This window comes from Centruroides sculpturatus, unplaced genomic scaffold, assembly GCF_000671375.1.
Source record: "Centruroides sculpturatus isolate CEXI.00-Female unplaced genomic scaffold, Cexi_2.0 scaffold129, whole genome shotgun sequence".
Lineage (NCBI taxonomy): Eukaryota > Metazoa > Arthropoda > Arachnida > Scorpiones > Buthidae > Centruroides > Centruroides sculpturatus.
The window spans coordinates 277,440-296,028 of NW_019384478.1; the positions used below are offsets into that span (position 1 = coordinate 277,440).

The 18,589-nt window shown below is 31.5% G+C and overlaps 1 protein-coding gene across 3 annotated transcripts in view; it reads left to right on the forward strand.

Moving 5' to 3' along the window:
* The window catches only part of LOC111621380 (serine/threonine-protein kinase 24-like), an 80,513-nt gene extending 65,868 nt beyond the window's left edge, over nucleotides 1-14,645 (forward strand). For all 3 annotated transcript variants that reach the window (XM_023363489.1, XM_023363491.1, XM_023363488.1), the window contains exons 7-9: nucleotides 777-1,130; nucleotides 12,807-13,006; nucleotides 13,111-14,645. In XM_023363489.1, the coding sequence (XP_023219257.1) occupies nucleotides 777-1,130; nucleotides 12,807-13,006; nucleotides 13,111-13,123 (567 nt within the window). In that variant the 3' untranslated portion in view covers nucleotides 13,124-14,645. The remainder of the gene's footprint in view (nucleotides 1-776; nucleotides 1,131-12,806; nucleotides 13,007-13,110) is intronic.
* The last annotated feature ends 3,944 nt before the right edge of the window (nucleotides 14,646-18,589 follow it).

Here is an 18,589-nt window from a genome sequence, read left to right on the forward strand (position 1 = left end):
AGGCGCGAGGCCCTTCGGACCGCGAGGCATAGGCGGTGGCCCACGTCGTCCATGCCTTACGCCGCCCTTGGTCATAGAAATGATGTAATTTGAATATAAATTATTTATAAATACGTATATCAAGTTTTTTATTACTACGTAAAATATATTTAAGAGTTTACGACCACTGTGCTGGGTGAGACGTTGTTGAAACAAAAAAAGTTATGCATTCCAGTGCAAATCAGCAAATTCGTAAAATTTTTGTTTATTTTGAACAATCCGGATAATCGAAAATCCGGATAATGGAGGTCCGGATAATAGAGGTTCTACTGTATATAAAAATGGGGAATATCACACTTCTGACAATTGCTGCAAGTATGTGGGCTAGATTTGAAGAATCCGTGCTTTTCACATAGACAATTGTATGTGGCCAGCTCACGCATCGGAAAACCTTCTGATTTATTCATGTATGCACCAGATGGAAAAACCAAAAATATTATGTATCCACAAGCACTCCAAAAAATAAATAGAATTGAAACAACACTTTGAAATGTTTTTCTGATGAAAATGAATAATAATAAGTTTCAATAAAAATGATAAAATGTAAATTGAATTTTATCATAACGAGTTTGCTTGAATTTCCTTTCTTTTGAGATTGCAGCAATGCGCGACGGGTAAGCTAGTTTAAAATAAAATATAAGTAAGATTTCTAAATGGGAATACAGTAGTTATCTTTTCTATTATGTATCAAATTTTTAAATATTCTGAATAATACATACTTCATTATTTTATTTTAGGTAAGACCAACAAGTGCAGCACCGCCACCACCGCCACCACAACAGCAAAAATATAGAGATAGAGAAAAAGATGGTAAAGAGGAATTTGAACAAAAACATAGAGAGATCATGAATCAAAGAGAACTGAGGCAATATGAACGAAAAAGAGAAGTAGAAATATCTAGAGAACAAACTCAACAAGAAGTAAGAGAAATTTTGAGAGAGAAAGATCCACATGATATTAGAGATAATCGTGAGCAAGAAAGATATCCACTTCCTCAAAAGAATCCTTTATCTCCATTATCTCCTACAAAACCATTAATTGAAAAAGGTGCAACTTGTTTATCAACAGTAATACATCCTTTAGTTTCAGAGGTATGATTTCATGAAATTAGTATAAAATATTTTAATGAATCTCTTAAAAAAATAATATTGTTGATGCTAATATAAGAACATTGAAAATGTAAATTTTGATTGCCATAATAATAAGTTCTATTAATATTAATATTTATTAGTTTCTATAAATACACCTTATTTTATTTCTGATTCAGACATCAAAAGATAATTTTAGGGCAAAAACAGACTTACTCAATTTTATGTTACTTTGTCATATTCCTGTAGTATGCAAATTATTATTACTATATTTATTATTTGAGAATTTACCAGTGGCGTGCCGTGACATTTGATGGTAGGGAAAGCCAACTTCCAGGGGCAATCAGTTAATTCTTTCTTTAAATGTATTTTTAATAGATTATTTATCTGATGTACTTAATAAACAAGTTTATAATTACCTCTGTTATTAAATCCAATATATTCCATATGCCCTCTAAGTGCCAGTTCTTGCTTTGATAAAAACATATATGTATTTATTTACATATATTATATCTATTAGCCGTAACTATCTCGTTATAATTTTCAATATTTATTTTATATTATTTACTAATGTTAAATTCTATTCCGCTTCATTGACAATAGAGGTTTTTTTTTTGGTCAAACAGAAAGATATCCATCTTGATTTCTGATAAGTTTCTCTTGGTGTTTCATTAATAAGTTATATATATGATGTAGAAAATGTAGTTATATATATGCAACTTTGTGGAGTATATAATGCTTGCAATTTTGATTTGACAAGTATAACTGCTTTTTTTGGATGAATATGCTTGAATTAACTTAAAACAAACAAAAAATAAAAATACATATTTTCTTATACTTGCAAAGATAACTGGAACAGGAAGGTCAGAGTATAACAACTTTTTACAGTTTCAAACACTAAGACTGGAATAAAGTATGTCAGATTAACCTTATAAATGAAATTGCAGTATAGTTTAATGCAGATAAAATACAAATGTTTTTGATCTCCTGTGTAGATCAAAAACGTTTGTATTTTATCTGCATTAAACCATACTGCAATTCCATTTAGAAAAAATGCAAACTGATGAACCTTTATAACTTTTTACAGTTTCAGCAAAATTTTGGTTTAATACAACTTACAAATGTTCTTGGCCATTTTATACTTGACACCTTCATGTAATTAGCCAAAAGAATGTTTTAAAAATTAGAAAAAAATACAAAGTTTAGAACAAAATAAATTTGAATATTTGCAATATGTTTCCCACATAATTCAAACAAATCACAGCACAACTATGCATTAAATAAATTAAAAATACATAGTAGGAGTAATGTTTACATAATGTCATACAAAGTTTTCCACATGCTGGTTGCAACTCTGTAGGTTGTAAATTATTATTATAAAGCAAAATTTTGCTGGGACTGTGAAAATGTCTAATTTCCAAGTATATTTGTTGAAATAAAAATTCATCATCTTCAATCAAAGAAGAAATGATAAAGAATACATGTTTATATTTTAGTATATATTCTCCTATAATTTATTAACAGATCAATATAATGTTTATATTTTATGAAATTTTACATTGTAAATAAGTTATGAAAGAAAAATTGAAAATAGGTGATATATTTACAAAAGGTAAGACAGATGGTGGTGATGTAATTATCAACATTTCAGTCTTTTCTGAAAACATATCTGCAACTTGATAGAACTAAATATATTTTATAACTAGGAGGGATAAACAGATTGTAAATTGAAGACAACTCCTAATTACCTTGTTATTAAATTTTGAATCCTGTTTTTAATTTCATTTTTTGCAATTTTGAATTTTTCTGAAATTCAATTCTGAAATACTCTGTTGCTATTATCAATTGTCTTAACAAATGAAATTATCTATATATATATAAAAATGAATGTATGAGTGTGTGTCTGTCTGTCCTTCATGCATTACCACACTGTTTATCCAATTGCCATGAAACTTTGGGAAGTTGTTCAATATACTCCTGCGAAGGTTTCTGGCATAGTACATTTATCCTATGATAGATGGCACACATATATATAAGCATTTCACTGTGTGTTCTATTGATTTCAAATTGTGAAGACCATTTCCCCCCTCCAAAAAATATCTCTATATATGCATTTGTGAACTGTTATTTACGATATTTGTAATAATTTTTCTTTAATCACTCTATTTCAACTTTTTTTTTTTTTGCTAATTATATATTCGCTCAAACTTTGTTAAAACCTTAACTATATCCCGAACAACAACCGAAGTTGTAGGAGGAAATTCGCCTATTTTACCGATCTAGGGATCCCCCTTTTCCAAATTTTAATATCAACTCAAAATAATTTAAAAAGACAAATTATAATAAAACGGTTTATTATCCAACTATCAGAAATTTCACAACATGCTAAGGAAGAGAGGAAGGAGCAATTAAATAATTAAAATTATANTAGTGTAGAAATTTGTAATAAGATACATAATGCGGTTATAATAAAATATTGTGCGATTATTTTCATATAATTAAAATTAATGTGTATTTATTTTTTAGAAACTACAAGGGAAGCGGCGCATCCACTGCTTCTAATGACGGCACGCCACTGGAATTTACATAAATTTTTTTATTTCATATAACAAAACAGTTTCTTTTAAAGATTCTTTTTATAGTTGCTTGTATAAATTTTACATAATAATTTGGATTCTCCATCTTATAAACTAAAAATTATATCTATTTTCCAAACACATTTAGGAATATTTTTCCAGAATTATAGAATAGATTCTTGATAAGCCAAAGCCAACTTCCTTAACTTGAAATTCTCACTAACCCAGATTTTATTTTTGTCCTGACTCAACTTCTGTAGATTCAATGATGTGTTTCTGTAATTTGTAGTTTTGAGATGGCATTTTGCTAACTCAATTTTTAAGACTGACTTTATTTCATGTCTAATTTTGTGTGCTTTGTGTTTTAAGGAGATGGATGACAATATCACAAAGTTGAAGATCAGCTGTAGACTTGTGCCTCTGATTGCAGGGCATAAAATTCAGAGTCGGTTTTAATATTTTGCATCTGAAGTAATATTCTTTTTTTTAAACAGAAACTGATCAATCAAATTTTAATGCTTTAAAATTGTTGTTATAAAAAGTCTTAAATTTTAACACTAAAAATGTAAGAAAAGTGTTACAATTTTAACACTGTAAAAATGTAAGAAACAAATGTATGATTTGACAACTTATATTGTTATTGGCCAAAGTTATGAGTTTGTCTACATATGTTCTATTATTTGGAACTAACATTCACACTACATAAATTTTGCTGTGAAGTTTGAGTTTCATTTTGAAAGTTTGAGTCACTCAATGCATTAATTATTTTTCTGAAGTGGATAGAAATGGTGAACAAGAGAAAACTAAAGATTCTGTTGTTAGCAGAAAAGGTATCCTGTCTTTTATAATCTAAATTCAGCAATTTAGATTATAAAAAAAATACTAAGTAATAATTACTTAATCAAGTTTCTTTGTCATTAAACAATTTAATAAAATTGCTGATGGGGAGTGGTCCTTCTGGCCTCTAATCATCTGCTTCTGCTTCTGTTTCCATCATAAAAGTAGATAGAAAATATGTCTGATTGGTGGTGGTTATAAAAATACATATTTTATGGTAATGGTTTTTTTACATTTTCCTTTTTTTTTTTTTTTTTACCAGTTATCAGATAAGTAGCACACAGAGAGATTAGATACAGTTCAGTTCGGTTTTTTATTTGTAACATACCATAGGTACATAGCCAGTGCCGTAAAACATAACCATTCACATACATACATAAAAAAAAGAGCAGTATAAATGGGTTACAGTGATGGTAATACAAAATATAATAAAAATAAGTACAGAGACAACATTAATCAAACAAAAGAAGGCAAGCGACAGCACATATATACGAACATTGCAAACCCGTACAGTCAGTAGGATAAATGAAACAGTGGGTGTGCAAGCCCTGTGCAGCAGGATGCAGAGAGAAAAATGCATGTACAAAGGCAAACAGGGATAAGGCTCCACAGTTGAGAGAGAGGGTGTCAGTGTACAATAGCAATGACAGATCGTTGAGGAAAAGCTGGAACAGTAGTTCTTTTAAAATACATAGAAACCAGTTGCATGAGGGCAGCGTATGTATCCTTATGTTTGAGAAAACAGTTGAGGCTTTGAGGAGGCCAGCTGTAATCATGGGCCTCAGTGAGAATCCTAAGATGTAGACGTTCAAAGTCCAACATGGGACAGTGAAGGATGTAGTGTTCACTACTGTTGGAAGTACCGCAGACGTTGCACTCAGGCCTGTTGGTGTTCTTAAACCTATCAAGGTAGGCAAAGAACCTACCATGGTTGGTGAACATTTGTGTAGTACTGTGGCAAGGAGTATACCACTTGCAGGTGAGAAAGTCTTTGATGTTGGGTATGAAATCATGAGTGATAGTTTTGTTGTTCCACTCGCCCTGCCAAGAGGTGACTAAGTCCCGCCACAGGATGCTCTTGATAGTTTTAAGATTAATTTTGTTGTAGGCAATAAGTAGGTGCTGGTTTGATGAGGCTTTTTTAGTATGGGCATTCGCCTTTTCATTGCCTTGTGGTGTGCTCTAGTCCAATTGAGATAGAAGTTGCAGGAAGAATTGTTAATAGATTCCTGGATATTGTTTGCTATGGGATGAAAGTTCTGAGATTGAAGTAAAGCCAGAGCAGAGGTGCTGTCCGTGGTAATGGTGATGTTTTTATTACGATGATACTGATCAGCCCAAGAAGCAGCCATGCTGATAGTGAAGAGCTCAGCCTGGAACACTGTACAATTCTCACCAAGCTGAAACTGTCCGATTAGATACAGTCGATCCCCCCTATAACACTGTTGATTATTCTGTTTTATATGAATTCCTTGTTGTATGAGTCACTTAGATTTTACAAATATGTGTGCCGGGCTGAGAATGGCTCACGTATTTGTAAAATCTAAGTGACTCGTACAACAAGGAATTCATATAAAACGGAAAAATCAACAGTGTTGTAGGCGGGTCGACTGTATTTATTTTCTAAATTATTCGTGCTAGTGTTTATTGTAATTACATATTTTGAAACCATCATTTCTGTATTCTTCATAATTTTACTGATTAATATCATAAACCTGTATAAATAAATTATGCAAAATAGGCATGTTTTTTATGTTAAAAATCTCAATTTTGTGTCCATTAGCAAGCACTAGATGCAGCATATAAATTTGACAAGTTTAGTTGAATGATATTCAAGGTTCAGTTTTTGGAAAGTTGTCCAAGAATTGTCCTATAATCAAAGATAAACACAATATAATCTGATACTTCTAAGATATATTTTGTTTGAACATTATCTGTATACAAACACTATTTTTTGCATTATGCTGAGATATTTCTGTAATTATATTTTAATAAATTAATTAAAATGTAATTGCATCTTTGTAAAAATCTCTCAGCATAATGTTAAGAATGATTTTGTATATGAACAATGCTCAGACAAAATATATTTTAGGACTATCTTAGCACTATCAGGAATTGATCACATGCTATCAACAAATTTCTTTCAGTATTAATCTTAATTTTACAATAAGCATTGTAATCACCTAAAGTTATATAGCCTACATAAAATTCACAAATCATTGCTCTTATGCTGTCAACAAATTAATTAAATGCACCTTTTCTTATGTTAGTGATATAACGAATATTCGGTTACTATTCAGTATTCGGCCTATTTTTCGCTATTTGGCAGAATACCGAATATTTAATCACTATTCAGCCGAATACCGAATACCTAAAAACAGGAGTAAGAAATAACAAAAACACAATAAATTAATCATTTTGGTATTTAGATTTAATGTTATGGGGGTTGTTTAGTGTTGTTTGTTTATATTTATTTATAACTTATAACATGCACAAAATAAAAAAGAAAATAATATTAGTCACATGTATTCACAATTTATAATTACAAAGATCAGCACACGTACACACCTATTTGTTCGAGAATCGTCGCACATCTGAGGGTCTGACCCTGCCTATTCTTTTTAAGCGCTCGTCTTTGCTCTTTCCTGTTTCTTTCCTCTGTCGCTCTAGTTCACGTATGCCTATGCATATATCATAATACACACTCACGATACTTTCGATTCATCACTTTTCTGTCGTAGTTTTTCCATTTTATAATTACATGACTCATAGCCTGGTGATAACGGAGAAAAGAGACAGATAGAATGTCGGTATATGTCACAGTTATGATTTCACAGATTCGAGACAGCTTGGTAGCCTGAACGGTCCCAGGCTTTCGTCCATGCACGTTAAGTGACTTTCATTACAAGCATTTAGCTTTCCGAAGTCTATGACAATTGTTTGGCATTGACGGCCACAAATTTCGCGCCAATAAGCTGCTTCGACTTGTTCAATTATGTTATCAACTCAATTTCGTATTTATTTTCACATTTTCACTTTGCGGTCCTTCTCTGTTCTTTTTCCGTTATTTACACGTGTAGGTCATTTCATTGTTATTCACATTTGATATCATCATTTATCGCATACTGCCATGACGCTCGTGTCTGTCCGCTACAACTGTCAAGAATTAACGCGATTGGCGAAGCGTAGTGATAGCGGACCAATAGAGAGCAGGGTCCTGCCATAATGAGGTTTGCGCGCCAATTTTCGTACGTGCGTTAATGAAGTCAAATAGTTTGCCCGAATATTCGGCTATTCGGTCACACTCCTGGCTGAATATGCTATTCGTTGCAGCACTACTAAATACTGGATATTTGTCTCAATTTTTGTAAGGAACAAACAAGTAAGTTCATCAAGCCGAATATTCGGCTATTCGGCCACGCTCCTGGCCAAGTATTCGGCCTGAGCCCGAATATACTATTCGTTGCAACACTAGCATTTATACATATACAAGGTGGTCCATTTTAATCAGTCAGTTGAATAATTTGAAAATATGCAAATTACAACAAACTTTGACAAATATAGACTTTGACAAATATAGACTTTATGGGCCCACGAGATTATGCTATAATTGGTGAAAACTGAGTAAATTTCATTTTAATAAATGGTAACCCAATTTTTTAAATGCATATTATGATTCTGCATAAACAATTACTTTTTGTTAGAATTTTTTTTTACTCTGAAAGATACACTTTTTAGAAGTTGATCTTTTGAAGTTTATATTGCCATCACTGCACATGCACACATCTATGGATATCTGTGGCATTCACTGAAAAAAAGATAAAGAAAAATACTTGTAAAAAAAATTATTAGGAAACTATTATTATTTAGTGGAATCAAGATAGTGTTCTCTCACAAGCTTGATGGGTTTAATACACTGGCATGAACTTTTGTATCAGTTCATTATTTGAAGGGGAAAAAAGAATGATTCCATCAAACAATAGTTTCCTAATTAATTTTTTTTAGCATTTTTGTCTCTTTTTCATTGAACTTGACAGTTATCCACAGATGTGTGCATGCAGATTATGGTGGATACATAAAACTTAAAATGTTTGTAACTTGTAATAAGTGCATCTTTCAGAAAAGATGTTTCAGATAAAAGTTTTATTTTTATGTAGAATCATAATATGCAATAAAAACTGGGATCTCCCATATATGGAAATGAAGTTTACTCAGTTTTCAACAATTGTAGTGTAATCTTATGGGCTTCTTAAAATCTAACAGTTAAAAAAAATTTTTCCTAACTCAAAAATATATGCAAAAAAAACTTAAATCTCAATGGATTAAAAATGACTACCTTGTACATCTGTAATTTTTATGGAAAGGTGTAAATTTTGAATTCATACACTTTACATTATTGCATTTGTAGTTTGTGAATTAAAAAACAAAAGTAGACTTTCTAATAAATTCTTATTGGGCTCTTTTAAAAGCAATTACAACCACTTCATATTTATGTAATTTAGTTCCTAGCAGTGAATTCACAATAGTGAAAGAAGTATCTTGTTGTTTCATAATTTATGTAATGTTTTTCTAAAAATGTTATTTTAATTCATATTTAGATTTTGATACTTATGAAATTCTGTTACAATATATTAGTGATGCCACGAATAGTGATTTTGCCGAATACCGAACATTCGGCTACGCTCTTGGCCGAAGCGCCGAATATTCGGCGGNGGTTCAGCGGTTTGCTCTGGGCGATGATGAATCAGTGACTAAGTCAGTCAGGACAAGTAATTTTATATATTTAGATATAGGATTAGTTTTACATGAATTCTTTATAATTTATCATGCTCGTAGTTATTTAACAGATAAATAAATGCCGTTTATTTTTGGAGATTTGAGAAGCTGGTTTAGTAAATATTAGGTAGGTATTTACTTACTCTTTACTAAATCAGGCAAGTAGGTAGGTACTGTTGTAGCAACCAAGTCTTTAGATTAGTAAGAGACCACAAATGAAAATTGATAAACCATTCATTGCCAGAATAGGTAAAAAGTGAAAATTGCTATATCCATTTGTGGCTAACCGTCTACCGTCTAAGCATTAATTAAAATATACGTAGATTACCTAGGAGATAAATTTGTAATCCGATTCTCTATCGTAATTTTAGTAAATGGAAGACTACCAAACTTAGGATTACTACATTGGCTGCCTGACAAGATTCACTTGTATCAGGTAGCCATTGATAACTCGTTAAGAAAAGTAAAGATTATTTATTATAAATGTCATTGATGTGTCAGTTGTCAAACAACAATTTTAAGCTTCCCGACACGAATGCAAAATTCGTTGTGGGAAGCTTAAAATAAATAAAAAATATAGCCAAAATCGGAGCACTAGTGAGAACAAGTGGCTTTAGAAAATTAAGGTATGCACCACATGTTTGCTTAATTGAATATCGTAATTTTCTAGGCATATATACAACCGATAACTACAAAAAAACCTTACATTATATTTATTCATATCTTTAGAGCAGTCTTCAAAAGTATTGTCCATAATTTCATAAACAAGCAAATTTCGGCTAAATATCTTGGCAAAATACAGTTATTTGAATAGCGTGAACAATCAATCCCTCTTTTTAACGTTCCTACTTTACTCGTAAACGTGGTTAGTGCTTTCCATGAGTGGCAATCGCATAGTATTTCCACATTTTAAAATATATAAAGTAAACATAATTTTATTTTTAAAATGTATTGTTAATGCCAAAAGGCCGTGATAGCTTCTTCCTAAGTAACAAAAATAACAGAAGAAATACTAAAAACAAATTACAATGTAAACAGAAATGTATCGGTTATACAATACATTCTTATAAATGGCTTTAAATTTATTTTAAATCTTGATATAAATAGTTTCTTGATGAACAAAAGTAGCAATTCTATAGAAGAAACGAGAAAAGTTTATTCTGTATTGTGGCTTACTAAGTTTAAACTATGAAAGCTTTCAAAGAGCGTTTTTATGAATTTAAATTTATTGTTAATTTTTTTTAAGTTATACAGAACATCTACTTTTCCACTGGTTCATTTGTTATTCATCATTGAAAATCCATGGTCAACAATCTTGAATGAATCTAATACATTCAAAATATATGATTTTATACATCAGATATCTTGAAATAAAAATAAACAAACTATCTATCAGTATATATAGGCCAACATATTTTCACTTTGGCTCTTTCCGCTCTGTGTGCATTAAAAGCCCATTTTCTATATTTATTGTGGACTCTGCCAGGCCAACAATGAGAGCTACCGGTAGTGAAGAACGGGGTCCGACATATCCAGGACAGGACACTCATAAAAAAATTACTTCAAATAGTTTGTCCAATTCTGCTATTTCCACCAAATCATCAAAAATATGATAGCTTGATGGCAGTGTTATCTATTTTCAATTTTGCCTCATAGATTCCTCATTAAAATCAAATGTTTCCTTAATTTAGTCTACAGATATTTTTAAATAAAATTTTAGATTAGTTTTTTCAATTTTTAGCTTCTCACAATCATTTATTTGTTTCATCTTTTTTGTCATGTTTGAACACTTTTCACACTCAGCTCGATAACTGCTTTGTTTTAATGTTTCTATTGATTTTTCAAACAGAATTTAATTGGAAAGTAAGGGTAACTGTACCACATTCTGCCTATCCTAAATATAGCGCTCTCCCGAGGACAATGCGATGAACAAGAAATCAAACAGCCGAAAAAATACCGAGTAGAAGTTTGCATGTTATCGGGCCCGCTTGGAACTATCACCATCCTCAATTTCTGAAATGGAAAACGTGGGCTCAGCCGGCCAGGCCTTTGCATAATTTGGTGAGTGAACAGGTGCTTATTCCATTTTCTAGTGTTCGGTCCACTTGCATTCTCGTGTACGTCGTAGCAGAAAAATAAGTATTACTAAGTCGAATGTTATTCGTCGGAATGCTCTTGAGAGAGAATGTAAATAAATATGGAATTTTCTTGCATTATAATGGCCATTTGTTTCTTTGTATGCTCGTGTTTATCCGGAGGATAAGAAGACAAAATAATTAAGGGATATAGTTGAGGTAGACGAACTTTTTATATTGGAAAAACCTTGAGTTGAATTCAAGTCGATGCTAACTGGCCTTCTTTACTTAGTAAGTGGTACACCTTGACCACGTTTTTCGGACATGCGGAAGTTGTCTGTCAATTGAATGTTCTTACAGGTTTATTTCTGTGTATTAGCGGTATCCGGTTTTTAGAAAGAAAATTTTGGAATTTTATATTGTTTATAGCCATGTCTCTTAACTAATAGTCTAATTTCTGTTGTACCATATCGTAAAAGACAAGTTAAAATGAAACGAAAATAAGAGTTGATCTTCCAGTTGGACCGGCTCAACTTCCCTATTTTCCTGTCCCGTGTCTGCCGATCTGATTGTCTCCAAAAATAGTCGTTTTATTATGAGTTTCTTGAATCGTGTAATTTGTCTCAATATAAAAACTCGAAGGATGTCAGTGGCACTTACTTAGATGATCGTGTGCATTGGGTGCGGGAGTTGTACGGTAACATTCCTGTGCGTTAATACGTCATCTCCGTCACCCACATGTAGTTGTTTGTGAATATTAATCATTTAAAACTTGTAGTTTATATTTGCGAAAATTATTTATTTTTTTTCTTAAAAGTTTAAAGAAATGATTTAATATTCAAATAATTATTTTTAATTATTCTCGATGNAAAAAATATCACTGTATCACTTTATATGAAAACTGTTCGCCTAGATCTGACGGCAGACCTTTACAAGTGGTGGTCAGCAAACGCAAAACAGTATCCAAGCCTGACAGAATTCGCTAAGATTTATCTATTGTCTCCCGGCAGTAGTGTATATAGTGAGAGGCTATTTTCAGAAGCAGGTATAGTTTATGAGGAAAAGCGCAATCGTTTGCTATCAACAAATGCTGAAAAAATTGTTTTCATTCATTACAACTTATCACTGATAGATTTTAAGTATTAAATGTAATAATTTATGATTAAAATAAATACATTTTTTAGTAATATGTGCGTTTTTTTTTCATGATTTGGTATTCGGTATTCGGCCGAATGTTGCATACTATTCGGCCAAATACCGAATATTAAAAAAAGTAGCCGAAAAGGCCGAATACCGAATAGTAGCCGAATATTCGTGGCATCTCTACAATATATTTCTTATTGTTTGTTACTAATTATATATTTAACTATTAGATACAAAGCTTTTTGTTAACTTTAGCTATTTATATTTAATAGCTCCAGCGAAAACATAAAAATAATTTAAAACCTGATATCAATTCAAGACTGGATGCTATTGAAGAACTCCACACGGCATTTGATCTTGCAGAAAGATCTTGTCCTGGTATTAGTGATATCTTTGTAAAAGAAATTTTACATCGTTTACTTCCCGGATTGAGTACCCATCGATTGCAAGATGCAGTAGATAGACTTACCAGGTAATTCTTTTGTATTAGAATTTTACATTAGGGAATTTATATTACTATTAGAAAAATATGCATAAAAATTACAATTGAATTTTATTTCATTTATTTGTTTACAGAGATGGATCATAGAAATGGAAAATTGGAAAACAGACATTTGAAAGAGATTCAATGTGCCTGAAGCTATGGCATACATCCCCTCCTTTACATACCTCACATTCCATCATTGACATCTAATAGAGGTGTTGTCAATAGCTCTGGAGCATACACAGGCTGTCACAGTTTAGATGACAATTTTGTAACCTAAATATATAATTAAAGAACTTTCAGCAAAAAAGGTTGTGGCCTATACAGTATATTTATGTTAAAATTTCTAGTGTAATGTAGCACAATATAGATTCCAGTTTCTGTGGATGAAATTATGCATGTCGTTACGATGTTTCTCTGTAATTCTATTTCCATTGTTCCATTTGTTTAATTCATAAAGCAAATATTATTTCATTGCATTCCAAATACAATAATTGTATTGTATAAAAACTTTACATAATCTTTAGAAGTACAAGTTAAAACAAGATATATTGTTTTTATTCAGGAAAAAAGAACAGATTGTTTAGAATTGAGAGAATGGCCTAATTAATTCTTTACTTTTAATAATGCATTTTGTGACTGTTTAGCCACCATACAAAGAAAGGACCAAAATAACATATCATGGAGGACAGTAATTCAAATGAATGACAAGGGGAACAACATTCAATGACAAATCATTAAGCCAAAATTATTTGGAAAGACAGGTGCAATTAGAATGTTTGTTGGAAATTGCAACTGCAGGGACATTGATGTATTTCTCTGTCGCCATATATGGAAAGCTTAAAGCCATTGTGTATTGCCGAAGACATTCTTCAGACGAGAAGATTTGATTAAAAAAATATATATTTGTGTGTACAAATAAGTTTTATTAGTTTTATAGAAAAATTGAAACAAAATCTATATGAAGAAAAGACACCAATATCTTCATTATAAGAATTTATATATGTATATGTTGGACATTAAGAACATACTATTTTTTGTTTAATATCATTGTATTTTCAAATTGTTTATCACCAAAAATTTCATTATCTTTGACAGTATCTCTCTGTGCTTATTCATATAATTATGTCAAGTGTAAATTTTAAAAAATCATTTAAGTAGTATTCAACAAATTGAAGAGCTGTTGATATTGAAGCTTGGTGATTCCATTAAGTGAAGGATAACACTATTTCCAAGCTGAAAGTGATGTAAAACTATCATTTTATCTAAAACTAATTTAAACTAAATCATTTTAAACATACTTAATGTAAAATTTAATCGAATAATAATAAAATCTTTAAAATTTTGACTTCAAAAAAGAATGAAAGTACAAACTAAACCAAAGAAAACAGGTTTATTGAAATAATTTGGCCCATTTCAGTTTTCTTTATTATTATTATTATTTATTCTGTGAAGAAAGTGATAGTTTTACTTCAGTTTAAAAAACTTATGATTTTCTGGAATATAAAATATTCTTTTATTAGTCTTGGTCTATTTTTCCTGGGATATAAGGGCAATCAAGGACTGTTTAGTTCACTTTGTCTTATAGAACTGTAAATAATATAAAATTAAATATGTTGATCTTAATTGTTTATATATTTTTAGTGAATTACTGAAACATTACTCATGCATTATAAAAATAAACAGAATTTTTAATATTTAAACAATTTTTGAATAGGATGTCACGATGAAAGATACATCAAAATTAATCCTAAAACATAACAATTACAAATGTGTTCGTGTAAAATGGAAAACAAAATTAAATTACAAATAATTGCATTTATGTGCACGTGTGTGTGTCCTTTTATAATAAAATCTTAACTGTACTAGGATCAATAACAGGTAGGCTGCATACATGCTTGATGGATTTCTATGTAACAGACACTTTACACAGCAATATACAAATATCTTTTTTCAAAAATGACATAATGTGAATTCAGACAACTCTATAAAACTAACGTCCAAATATAGATATATGATAGATATATTTATTTATTATTATTATTTTTTTAATATTAAAAATAGCGAGATTTAAAATAATAAAAAATTTCAAGTAAATGTCCGATGCTTTATGTATTTAAAATCAAGCACAATCTTTTATCAAAAACTGATAAGTTATAAGAGAGGATCATTATTGAGTCAAATGGAATATTTAAATCTAATAATTAACAAGTTAATTCTACTATAATAAATGTTTCTCATTCTACTGATTCTCATGGTTTCTTCTATTGATATATTCATTTCAAAATCTCTAATTTTGAATTTCTAATATTTCCCTTATCAAAAAGGAATTGTCAAAGTACAAAAACTGATATATTTAGTATATTTTAAAAAAAATTAGTTCTGTGAGAAAAATGCATCATTTCATGTAATTAATTAGCATTGATCTTTTTTCCTATGTTTTATATTAAAAAGTAACAATTTCTTTTATAATCAGTAGCAATGGGGTGAAAAACTTTTCTTTAATGAAAAATCTTTTCATTAAAGAAAAATTATTTTAGGTAACACCATTAGCAAAACACTTCTAAGACAGTTTATTCACCAATTACTATTTTAAAAAGAAAGTTATAACTGTCATTCTTTTTACTACTTTAAAATAGNAAAAAAAAAATGCGAAACACGATCAATACAAGTCTAACAAATCGAAATATATCGAACTAGAAAAGTTAACAAAACCTTGTGTAAAGAAAATTGTTTCTTGCCAGTGTTGTAAACAATAATAAAAGGAATCACAACAACGTCTTGAGACTTTCCAAGCATAAAAAAAAATGTTATTTTCGCACGTCATGGTATGCAATACTTTTTTAAACTTTTCTCGCCCTGTAAACACTAAGAGGGCCTCTTTCAGCATTGTGGCCAGGCCCAGATTGGGGCGGCCTGGTGGTGAGGGGCGGGGCCCGACATATCCGGACCATTCCCCGTGAAAAATTCCTAAGAATTTTCCACGGAATCCGGACGGGTCGAAAAATTCTTAGGAATTTTTCGACCCGTCCGGATTCCGTGGAAAATTCTTAGGAATTTTTCGACCCGTCCGGATTCGATCCCGGATCCCTCAGAGCGGTAGGCTGCCACCTTCACCGCTCGGGCATACGGCCGGCAAGTATGCAGTACCATAAATAAAGGAAAACAGAAATANTCTAATATTTCCCTTATCAAAAAGGAATTGTCAAAGTACAAAAACTGATATATTTAGTATATTTAAAAAAAAATTAGTTCTGTGAGAAAAATGCATCATTTCATGTAATTAATTAGCATTGATCTTTTTTCCTATGTTTTATATTAAAAAGTAACAATTTCTTTTATAATCAGTAGCAATGGGGTGAAAAACTTTTCTTTAATGAAAAATCTTTTCATTAAAGAAAAATTATTTTAGGTAACACCATTAGCAAAACACTTCTAAGACAGTTTATTCACCAATTACTATTTTAAAAAGAAAGTTATAACTGTCATTCTTTTTACTACTTTAAAATAGATCTATCACCTTTTCAAAGTTGACAAATTTCAGGTCAAGTTAACCTATATTAATTCATCTCAGATACTGTACTATGTACCAGTACATCTTAAAAATGTATGTGTGATATGGTCATACATTTATGATTTTTAATCTATCTCTGTATGAATTTGGCTTACATTGTGAGGTATTTGAAGTTTTAAAAATTGATTTTTCAAATATTATCATTCTAACATTCCAGTTTGGAATTCTGTTTCGTGAGAAAGCCTGAGGAAGGCCTTGGTGAAAGCNCCGTCCGGATTCGATCCCGGATCCCTCAGAGCGGTAGGCTGCCACCTTCACCGCTCGGGCATACGGCCGGCAAGTATGCAGTACCATAAATAAAGGAAAACAGAAATAAACCATTTATCTAATCATCAAGACAAACCATACAAATGTATCTTGTGAGATGTTCTTTGCTGGCTGCATCACACATCCAGTGAATCCACTCGAAAAACATGTAGAATTAAAGTTAGTCATCATCATTCTGGTTGGTGGAATATTTCGCTGCGCAAAGCGTGCACTCGACGTCCATCTTGTCAAACGGAAACAGAATAGGGTTCTCACTGAGGTTAATCACGTGGAATTCTGTGTCGGAAGAATCAGTAATGGAAGATGACTGCCTCGCGTTGTGTACCTATCTCCTTTTCTGTTTCAGCCTCGGATTTGTCGTTTTCTTTTGTTCTGCAGCCGTTCGGGAAGGCCTTAATGGTTTAGGCCAGGCTTGGCCAACATACGGCCCGCGATTAATCTTTCAATATTAGCTACTCAAGTCAGAATAGATCGGTGAAAAATTCTAACGCCTAATAAAAAAAAAGGTCAACAACTCGCTGTCCGGTTAGAGTTAACCCTCCACCATTACAAATCTCTTAAGTACAGCATAGAACGTTGATAAAGCATGATAATGTAAAAAATGTATGTGTAATCTCTATGTACAATTTAGTCTCTACGGGGTGACACCACAATGAGATCTCGCACCACCTCAAAATCTTCCTAGGGCAGCTTCTGGTTCGGACCGTGAAAAAGTTCTCTTTCCAATTCGGCCCGAGGGCAAAAACTGTTGGCCACCCTGGTTTAGGCTGAGCCTGCACCACAATAGTACATTCGCAAGTTCGCCCATACGCGATATTAGAGAATGCATAACGAGTAGAATTCGGAACGACTGTCACGTTTTCTTTGATGCTCAATATTGTCTATTTAGTTGTGAATACTGTATGTTATTGTAATACATCATCGGATGCTGCGTTTTATCCTCTTCCACATCATACTATCAGCTTAGGATCGACGATATGATGAAATGTGTTTTTGCTGTTTGATTACGATGCGATTTTACAAAATGTATCGTCACTATCTTTGTTGTTGTTACGACACCGACGGTACCCATCACAACCGAACGTATAATCCTTGTCCTACCTCTCCCCGACTGGAGTTTGCACTTTATGCTAATGGTTTGGCCTGAACGGCTCTAGACGATATTAGGTACCGGGTACATGGGCGAAATATGGTAGTTACCCTATATACAGTATAATTCAGTTTTCGTGGTATTTCTCCCCTCTCTCAAATACAAAATCAGTTTTGAAAACAGTAAACAATTTACTGTATATTAAAAAGAAAATAAGGTTTTGGCCATTTTTGTAACAATATCTTTAGACTTATTTTTTTCTTTGGCTTTTCACTCTTTTCATTTTGTAGGCAGCCTTTTTTTACATGTTCACTATCAGTTCACTCTGGCTCATAATAGAGATGAGGGTGGTAAGAGACGAGTCCCATCATGAAAATATACCAAACCAAAATTTCATTACACCAATGTGCTAAATACAATTTTGCTTTCAGATTTAACAAACTCCAAATCCATATCAATCAATTACATTCTTCAATTGTGAAATTATTTCTAATTACCATTCTTAATGAAAAAGTTAAATTTTTTCAATTCAGTACAAGTAAATTGAAAAACATTGAATAAATTTAACTATCTCCATATCCATCATGAGGTTAGAAGGAATAAACTAAAATTTATGGTTACAAAATATGAGAATATGTAA